The sequence below is a fragment of the Galeopterus variegatus genome, unplaced genomic scaffold (genome assembly GCF_000696425.1).
Source record: "Galeopterus variegatus unplaced genomic scaffold, G_variegatus-3.0.2 Scaffold512, whole genome shotgun sequence".
NCBI lineage: Eukaryota > Metazoa > Chordata > Mammalia > Dermoptera > Cynocephalidae > Galeopterus > Galeopterus variegatus.
In genome coordinates this window covers 188,746-199,114 of record NW_007726623.1, presented here as the reverse complement: position 1 = coordinate 199,114, position 10,369 = coordinate 188,746, and the positions used below count along the sequence as shown (strand labels likewise).

The following is a 10,369-nucleotide window of genomic DNA, read 5'->3' as shown; positions in this document are numbered from 1 at the left end:
CGGTTCGCCCCACGGGCTGGGCGTGGGGCTGACAACCCCAAGTCAAGGGTTAAGATCCCCTTGCCAGTCGTCTTAAAAAAAAAAAAAAAAAAAAATCTACAGACTTGGGCCGGCCCGTGGCTCACTCGGGAGAGTGCGGTGCTGATAACACCAAGGCCCCGGGGTCGGATCCCATGTAGGGATGGCCGGTTCGCTCCACTGGCTGAGCGTGGTGCTGACAACACCAAGTCAAGGGTTAAGATCCCCTTACCAGTCATCTTTTAAGGGGGAAAAAAACCCTAGCTAGATTGTTTAATGAAAGCAGTGAAATCTTTTTTTTTTTTTTTTTTTCCTTTTTGTCTTTTTTCGTGTCCGGCAACGGGATCGCAACCCCCACTGTCGCGCCCGCACCTCGCTCAGCCAGTGAGCGGGAACCGGTCTGTATGTGGGATCCGAACCCTTGGCGGGAGCGCCGCCGCGCTCCCAAGTGGCACACTGTAGCAGTGCGCCACCGGGCTGGCCCCGAAAGCAGTGAAATCTTAATTCCAAAACCAGATAAGGATAATTAAAGAAAATGATCAGTTCATGTCACTTACAAGCAAACTAAATGCAAAGTCCTATACAAGGTATTTACTGACTGAATCCAAGAGTATGTTAAAAAGATTTGTAATAGTTAGTGTTCATCCTGTAATGCAAAGATGGCTCAACATCAGAAAATTCTGTCAGTGTAATCTCTATATATTAAACTAAAAGAAAACCATGAGATTTTTGGATGAGGCTTTTGGTAAGTTTCCATACCTATATATGCTTAAAACTCTGAGCAAACCAGAACTGAACAGCAAAAACTATACTTGATGAAGAAACTTTAGATGCGTTCACTGTAAGATAAGAAACAAGTGTGTCCAATTTCACTGCCAGTGTATAGGCAGTCCTGGAAAGAAAAAGAAATTGAGTGCAGGTAGGGAAGCAATAGAACTACTAATATTTTCACATTACAGCCATGTCAGTAATAAACTTTCGTAAATAATTAGAACTCAGCAAAACTTGTAGGTAAGAGATCAATTTTAAAAGTCAGTCGCCTTTCTCTACATCAGTAATAACCAGCTAGAATGTATAATAAAAAGTAAAGTACTGTCCACAAAATATATCAGACTATAAAACTTATAGGTAAGAGATCAATTTTAAAAGTCAGTCGCCTTTCTCTACATCAGTAATAACCAGCTAGAATGTATAATAAAAAGTAAAGTACTGTCCACAAAATATATCAGACTATAAATTATTTAGGAATTATCTTATTCCAGATATCTATAGAGAAAACTTGCATGCAGTCTGTACAACCGGAGACAATGGGACGCTTAGCGCTGTAAAGATGTCTGTCATCATCAAATTAGTCTTTAAGTTTAATGCAATCCCAGTCAAAATTTCAGTTAGAATTTTAAAAGGAATTTGATAAACATACTGTAAAATATATGTGGAAAAATAAAGGTTCTCAAATTGTTTAGATAACCAAAAGGGGAAATTAAATAAGAGACTTGCCCTGCCAGGTATTCAGTCATACTGCAAAGTCAGTGATTAAAATAGTATGATATTAGCGTCCAAATAGGTCCAGGGGCCAATGTGATGGGAAGAGAGATTCATAATGGGGTGGCTTAGCGGGTGGTTGGCAGGAGGCTGGCTCACTACAAAGAAAAAAGTCAAACTAGATCTTCCCTAATCTACATCCTAAAGCAACTCCAGATGGATTAAAAATAATAAAAGCAAAAATATACGGAGTTTCCTGTGTGCCAGGCCCTGCCTGTTCTCAAAATGCTTCATGTGTATTAGCTCATTTATTTCTCTTAGGAACCCTGTGAGATAGATACTGTAATTATCTTCCCTACTTTCCAGATGAGGAAACTAAGACACCAGAGTTATGTGATGTGGCCAAAATCCGTGGTAGTTAGTAGAAGAAAATGTAGAATATCCTTCAAACCTATAGGCAGAAAAGGACTTCTTTTAAAAAACAAAACAAAAAACAATACCTTCAAAAGCAGAAACTATAATGCAAGCATTTAATTAGACTGTATCAAAGTTAAGAATTCCTGGTTGATGAAATACTGTAGACAAGATTAAGAAGCAGATGGCAAATTGAAAAAAATTATGTCTAAGTCAACAACAGACTGATATTTAATATTCAAGGATTTCTATAAACCAATAAGAAAAACCCCAAATCAGATAATGGGCCAGAGATATCAATTTACAGACAAGGAAACTTGAAAGGCTAAAAAGAAAATGAAGAAATGTTCAAAAGTCATTCATTACCAGAGAGATATAAGTGATGACATATCACTTTATACTTCTCATTAGACTAACAGAAAGTAGAAAGGTGGATAATGCTGAATGTGGGGGGCTGTAGGGCTACAGTGACCCTGGTGGCCTGCTAGTGGGGAATGCAAACTGGGGCAGTCATTCTGGATAGTAGTGTGGGGTTCTTCATAGATAGAAGGGTGGCCCAGAATTTTCCACTTCTGGGTGTGGAGTCCTGAGAAATGCCTAAACAGGTCTGTTAGGAACCATGGACAGTGACATTCCTTGCAGCATTGTGCATGGAGGTGTGGAGGTGGAGGGCAGTTTTGGTGTTTGTTGCTGTGAGAAGCCAGGCAGAGTGTGGTAGGTGCACACCGTGGATCCTGTGCCGCAGTCAGTAGGAGCAGATGCATCTTCCAGACATGCTGAGTCAAGAGATAAATGTAATTTATCAACTGCAATTTACAATTCAGTGCCAGTTACGAGACTCAGAGTATACACATGTAATGACTATACATTTTACAGGAATCAAAATGATAAACACATTGCTTTGAGGGCAGAGAATAGAGAATGAGGTAAAGTGGAGTAAGTTTAAAAAGAAAAACGAACCAGGTAATTCATACTTATCACCAAGTCATTAAATTTTAATTAATTTTCCTACTTATAAATTGTCTGGAACCATCTGGAAGGCACCCAAGAAGTCATCTTAAAGTTAGGTTTTTCATGAGCAAATTCAGGACAGTACTCGGCTCTAAGAGTGATGGAACTTCCCAAAGGGAACCTCTAGCTGCACTTTAACTCACATTAGTGCTATCTCGATTGTGTAAAAATGGGAATTTCAGACAATAGGCAAAAGTCTAAATTTCCAGTCCACAGAGTCGAGGAAAGCATCTGCTACTTCTTTATTTCCATCAAGAGCCATCTAAGGGGGAAAAAAATAATCCTTCCATGTTTCATTTCCCCCAAGTTCTCTCTGCACTTAGGATCAGTCTTTACCTGCTCTGGCAGCTGTCCTTGGTTCTCTCTTTTCCTTCATAGTATTTGTATTTCTTATACATTGGTAGAGGGCAACTCGAGAAGTCCTTAATATGGTTCAGGCACTGTGGCACCCACCCCACATTGACTAAGGTTTCCACCCAGCAAGCTGGTGGAAGTCTTTCTGGCCCACTGTTTTAATGGTGGTCGCAGGCCTGAAAGTAAAATGCTTTAACTAAAGGCTCATTCCTTCAAGCAGGTCCATTTGATATCTTCACCGAGTCTTCAGTTTTGCTTATGTGCAGTCGTGGACATATTTTTCCCCCAAATTCCTCATTTCTAGGAGTATTCTGAAACTCTTGTACATTTCTTTTTCTGTTTTGCACACTTGGCTTCAGAGTGTTGAAATCCTATCGGTATGTACAGTAATATGGGACCGTTCTTTATCAGATACCAGCTACATTACATATCCCTCTTTCAGTTCCCATCTGTGTGTGATCCTTCCTTTTGTCCTCCCCCAGTTAGTGTCTGTGGTCCTGTGATCCTTCCACCCTGAGCATGCTCAGCCCCAGGGCTTTGCCTCCATGGCAGTCACGACTTCAGAGCCATTTGCATGTGACCTCAACCTTTGGCTCCTAGATGCTGGCACTAGGATGTATAATGTGCCTGTTGTCCTCTTTCTTGCAGTGAGGAAGGCAAACTCTCTACCTCTCAAGATGCTGCTTGTAAAGACGTGGGAGAGACCCCTGAGACGGCAGAGGTGAAGTGTGCAGTACCCCGGCCCCCCAGCAGTAGTCCAGAGCAGAGGTAACGACCTATGTCCTCAAACCTGCCCAGGCCCTGTGCTGGCTTTGCCTGTTGTCTCTTGGGAGGGGAGTCAGCCTGTGGTGGGAGGGTTAGGGCTAGAAGGATTGTTCATTGTTCAGCAGCTTACTGGCACAGTAGCATTATCTCAGGCTTTATGGTAATCAGGGTGATTGAGCTCTACCCCAGAAGCCAAAAACTAACTGGTTTTTAGAGATTCGGTAACATCACTGGCTCTTTCAGAAATTAGTGGGAATGGAAGAGTCTGTCGTGCTGACATACCTCCCTTTTTTGTGTGAGGCGCTAAGTCAGGGATGACATTGAGCCCCTGCAGGGTGGAATCTTCATTGGCCCTTATAAAGTTGCCCAGCTGCCAGACACAAGCTGTTCTTGGTGCCTGTTCTCCCGTGGTCGTGCCTGTGAGACACACAGGGAGAACTTGCCTGGAGGCCCTTTCATATATGTAGCGAAATATTCTCAACTCTTAAACGATTCCCTATGTGGTTTTGTTTTTTCAAAATATTTATCTTGTCTTAAATGTGAAAATCCCACTACCAGAGCCGTGTGATTTGGAATGTGATGTTTTCTTTCTAGTCACCTTTTGCTTAGACTGAGCCAGTGGTCTGAAGGGATAGGCCAAGCCAAAGCCTCAGCCGCCGAGGGCCCGCCAGCCCGCACACACAGCCTCGCAGGTAGAGCGAGGGTGGCCTCGGATTACACCGGAGCTCACGCCAGAAGATGAGGATGTGCCCCTGGACCACCAGGAACTTTGTTCAGCACTTCCCAGAGTTAATTTTTTTGATTAAATATATCTAAGATTGTATATTCCTTCCATAAGGAATAAAGTGACCTTTAAAAGCTATTTCAGAGAAGTTGTACTTTCCCCCTGGCCTGACTCCTGTCAAAATCTTTTAGCCATTCGGGGCTGGCTGGTTGCTTACTTGCTGGAGTGTGGTGCTAACACTGCCAAGGTCAAGGGATAGGATTCCCACACAGGCCAGCCCCCCATCCCCCAAAATCTTGGCATTCTATGGGAACATAACCAGTGGGAACCAGCAGGGGGCACTCTCTGTTCGCTGATGGGAAGACCTCTGTTCATTGGGTAGCAAAATCTGTTTTTATTCCTGTCGTGGAAATTACAGCCAAAATGAAGGGTTTGTTTTTGGAATTAATTTTTTTTCTTAATCTGCACATAAAACAAATTAAGTATAAGAACTATTTGAGCATGTTGGCTCTCATGAAGGCTTCAGGGGTCAGAGGTGGGGTGACACTCCAGCACTGGGGAATCCAGCCCCAACTGTGCTTGTGAGGGTTTGGGTGAGTCTCTCCTTCCAGGGGGTTTCAGTGTGTGTGTTTTTTTTTTTTGTTTTTTTTTTTTTGTCTTTTTTACTGACCGGCAATGGGATCGCAACCCTCAGTGTTGCGCCCGCACCGCGCTCAGCCAGCGAGCAGGAACCGGTCTCCACATGGGATCTGAACCCTCAGCAGGAGCGCCGCCGCGCTCCCAAGCGGCGCACTCTCCAGTGCGCCACCGGGCTGGCCCTTCAGTGTGTGTTTTAAATGGTACTTTGTAGGTCTGATTCCCAGTCAATTATATCATCTCCCTCATTTCCACCTGTAAATATCCTTTATATTGAGGGCTTGTTGGAAGGCAGGATAATCCAGGTCTATCCCGATTTGTTGTAGTTGCTTCAGGAGTATATTTTTGGTTTCTCTGACATAAATGGGATCATGTCCTTAGCTCTCTAGACTGCAGAAGAATTATTTGCCTGAGGGGAACCCACTTGCTTTCCTCTCTGGTTAGGAACATCTGGTATGGAGAGCCCTGCCTCTCCGTTTGGCAGGACTGGAATGGTGTAGGAAGCTGGGGTGAGCCAGTGAGGGAAGAGGGAGCATCACCTGTGTCCGTGCCTTCGTCTGCCATCCTTGCACACACACTTGAGGGTGGCAGCCACTAGCCGAGGCCCAGTGATAAGCAGTAGCAAACGGAGACCTGCTCACCTAGGGCGCGTGGGAGGAAGTGCTCGGGAAGAGTCCATAAAACTGAACAAGGAATAGGGGGGCAGGAGTCTGTGTGAGATAGGGCGAGGGAAAGCCTCTCCAAGAAGGTGACATTGGAGCTGGTGGCAGGGTGACATAAGGTAAGTGTTCTGATATATCACATTTGTGCTCTAAAGCAACATATGGCAGTGTTGAAGATTGAAGATCACCAAATATTGTGGTCCTGGGGATTGGCAACGTTCTGTTTCCTTTCACGCTTAAGGGCTTGTATTGCCATAACATCTTACTTTACACTACTGGTTATCAAGTCTGTACTCTGTGCCAGCCAGTGTGCTAGGCACTTTGTACACATTATATACTTACTAAGCCCTATGGGGTGAGGGAGTATTGTACCCCTTTACAGAGGAGAAAACGGAACAGAGAGATGACGAAATTTACTTAAGATCTCACAGATTGTAAATGGCAAAGGCAGGATGCTTACCCAGTTGTGAGTGGTTCAGACTCTGTTCCGTGTCCTTGATACATTGAGGCACCGTCAAATATAAGTAGAGTGGACCGTGTGTGTGTGGAGCTGACCCTTTGGTTCTCTGTTACAACTAGCAGTAGTAGGTATGGACAGCATTCTAGTTATATACACTTAGGATGCTAGTTAAAAAGTACTTGTATATTTCCCAGTTACATCTAGCATCCTTTTCCAAGTCTACTTTATAAAATTTTGCTAAAGCCTTCAAGAATATCTTATACATTCAGGTTATAATTTGGTCAGGAAAGCAAAATTTAGATAATTGGTCACCGCTTTGTTTATAGACTAGCCCGTCTCTTCTTCCCTCCCAATTTTGCGTCTAATGTTTACTTAGGGGGGACATATTGTTCAGATATACACCTTCGTTTTCAACATTTTGTCCTGTTTGCAAACTGTTCCTCCCCGCCCCCCCCTCCCCCCTTCACGGTAGCAGTAGTAGAATCCTGTTTTTCAAGTGAAATGTTACGTGGATTTCAATCTATGGGACAGAAAAAAGCTTTTTTGAAAGAGGGATGAGCAAATAGCTCCTGAAGGCTCTGGGAGCAACAGTTAAAATCCACTGACTAGACTATACCTGTGCTTCTAAGAAGCTGAGAGTAGGGTAGTTTTCACAGAGCACCTGCTCTTCTGCAGCCTTTGCTAAATGCCTAGTTAGTTAACCAATGAAGAAGCCTAGATGCTACTCAGATTTTTCTGGAATTTTAAATTCATTTATGAAGCATTTCATTAAGTAACTACTAAGTTCCAGATCTTGTGCTAGGCATTGGGTAAACAATATTAAATGTTCCCTTCCCTCAGGAAGCTTAATGAAGTTAATTTTCTTTCTCACATTTCTGCTTCAGGTGCCTCAAATGTCTGTCTCTTACCCCTTAGGACTGACCAGCCAAGTGTGCCAAGTGACACATCAGTTAATGGCCCTGTATGATAAGTGATGTCTGCTGCTGCTGACTGAGGACTGCAGACTGCCACCATTCAGGGGCTCTGGAGGGGTCACCTGGAGCCCACCAAGCCGTCACTGCTGCACTCACTCTGCAAGAGATCAGGACCAGCAACCTTTATATACTAGATTCTAAGACGTTGTACAGAGAAGTTCAGACGTGTACAAATATTGCACATTGACAAATACCAAGAATTTTTGCGTATGTTTATATTGTATTGTTCTAAATAATGGGTAGCCTGTGAAATAAGATCTTGCCACCCATGTAATAATAGTAGTAATACTATAGGTAAAATGGCTGTAAGAATAGTTTTATAAAAGTGAATACACAGATCTATTGTATTTGAAACATAACTATTTGACAATTATTAGTGTGACCAAAGTATTAGGCAGTTTTCATACATTTTTCACCTTGTACAAAATTCTGAATTCATTTTTCTTCCAGGTTGGCAAGGAACTGTAGAATTGAAATGCCCTCTAAGTGTTATTTTGGTGGTTCTAACTTACAAAAGTGATTTTGAATAAGGAATATTTGGTGTTCTTTTTATAACCAGTTTTTGATTGATAATTGTTTTCTGTATTGTTTAAAACGGATCAAAAATGTAAGTCTATTGGTAGAGATTAAGTATTTATTGCTACAACTTAGTTGATAAATTGTCATTATTGTAAAGCCATATGTTCTGTTAAAGTCTTGTTTGCTTGAAATGATTATTCCTACAGGTGAAACACTAGAATATTTGGAGTGTATATGGCTTGTGGTTTGGGTTTTTTATTTTGGTTTTTCTTCTTGTTTTTTTGTTTTGTTTTGGTAGTTCATCTGCCTTTTAACCCATTCACCAAAAAATTTACCTTGTTAACAAGCATCACCAATGAGCATTTCAGAGCAGTCTGCATACTTAACATACCTAAATCGTATGAGGCAAGTCAGATGAAAAATGCTCGTGCTGCTAATGGGATTAGAGTGCGTTCATTTTACAGGCTAGTATTTTAAAAGTAGAAATCAGAACCTGGCACCTAGGCATGTTAACTGTTTTACTGTACCTTGTGAGGTTTTCACTCGGAAATTCTAAACCAGTGTATTTTTTTAGAACTGGTTTGTGTATATAATAGTGATTATGGATACTAATTCAATGTAATTTATAATTTTCTATGTCAATATAAAAATACATCACAGCCTTCTCAAACAGCTGAAGCAATATATTGTATATTGCCATATCGTCTGGTGAAAGGGTTAAATTACTTCACCTCTTGCACTTTTAGATGCAAATCAGTTTTTCATTTCTGTAATAGAAAATTATTCACATATTTTTACATCATTTGTTTTTCCTGACCAGTATTTAAAACCAAAAGGATATTCTGAAAAATGGCCAACAATTTTTTTAGAAATAGCATCCCAAGCAGCGTGCCTCAACATTACATTGCATATGGAAATAAAAGAATCAAATGTCTAATGCCTTATTTCTTATTTACTTTTTCATTTTAACTGGTGTAGAACTTCTTCGTGAGGTTTCCCAAGGCGAACCTAGCACTCCAAGGACAGTGGAGTCGGCAGGAAGCCCTGGGACAGATGGCAAGGGTGGCTTACTTGACCTTTACACGCCTCCTCAGGAACCTCTTTCTGTTGTGAGCTCCACTCAGAAGAGACTGTCCTCGTGCATGCTCCTCTTGAACCTGATGCCACCAGAGGACGGGGCTCCTCCACTCGTCTCAGGGATGCCTGGTTTGTGTGGCACGGGACCTCGGGGATTGCTGGGGTTGACGCACTCTTGTCTCGCCGGGTGGTGAGCTTGCTGGCCACAGCCAGGGTTCAGCTGCAGTGGTGGCCCTCGCTGCCTCTAGGGTTTGGGTTTGGTTGGCTTTTCCACCCATCCAAGGTAACACTGTCTTCTTTCATCCCACTTACTGCTAGGGAAAGAGCAGCTGGGGTTTTTCTTTGGGGTGGTATTTTATTTTACTTGTCTTATGTGGCAGGGAGAGGACATGAGGATGAAAGAATAAAGTCTGTTGGGGGTTGGAGAGCGCCAGCCCGAGGACAGGTGGGAGCACACTCTCATCTAGTTTTCTACTTTAATTTCTGTGTATTGGCCGTACTGAATTGTGAGACTGACAGATGTCTGCGATACAATACCTGTATTAAAGATAACAAAAATAAAGCCTGATTCTCAGTTTCTAGAAATCTTCTCGTGTACCTTGCTTGGCCTTTGGTAACCAGACAGGGTGTGGGGGCTCTAAGGAGCGCATCACCACAGGGTTAATGGGTCGGCACTTCCTGCCCTAAGCACTCAGGTGTGCACACGGGGCTGCCTGAGTCAGCGAGGCGTGCGCAGGCTCATCTTGCTCATGGCTGTAACCCAGGGGCCTGGGGTAGCTGGTACCGGGCACATGGATGCTCTGCACAGTTTCGTTGACAAGGGGATTGACATCAGCTCCTGTGTTGAGAGGGTTTCTCTGGTTCTGTAGCTTGTTACCTCCATGGGTAGCATCCGCCAACCTGTAATTGTTGGCTCTGAGCCCTATCCATAATACTTCAGTGATAAAATTTCTCAGGTGTTCCATAATGATTTTTAAAATGTGATGCTATATTACAACTCATTTTTCTTCTCCCTCCACCTGTTTGCATAAAAAAGTGTCCCCTGGCTGTTATTCCCTAGCAGGTCTTCCGCACTGCCTCTCTACTAGTCTGGGCACGTGCCCTGCATAGTCAGGGGCATGGGTCTGGAGCAGCAGCTCGTGTTCACAGACCCCCTCAGCTGCTCGTAATGGTGGCAGCCTTGGGCGGTTCACTGCTCTTTTCTCAGCTGCCTTTTCTGTCAGATGGAGGAAGCGATAGTAACCTGTTCATAGACTTAAAGTAGCTGACCTTT

The 10,369-nt window shown here is 43.0% G+C and overlaps 1 protein-coding gene across 1 annotated transcript in view; it reads left to right on the top strand.

Annotated features, from left to right (window-relative positions):
• The window catches only part of PPP6R3 (protein phosphatase 6, regulatory subunit 3), a 137,226-nt gene extending 127,545 nt beyond the window's left edge, over positions 1-9,681 (top strand). Inside the window, exons 23-25 of the mRNA XM_008569576.1 lie at positions 3,639-3,656; positions 3,928-4,047; positions 7,442-9,681. Coding sequence (XP_008567798.1) covers positions 3,639-3,656; positions 3,928-4,047; positions 7,442-7,493 — 190 coding nt within the window. The 3' untranslated portion in view covers positions 7,494-9,681. The remainder of the gene's footprint in view (positions 1-3,638; positions 3,657-3,927; positions 4,048-7,441) is intronic.
• The last annotated feature ends 688 nt before the right edge of the window (positions 9,682-10,369 follow it).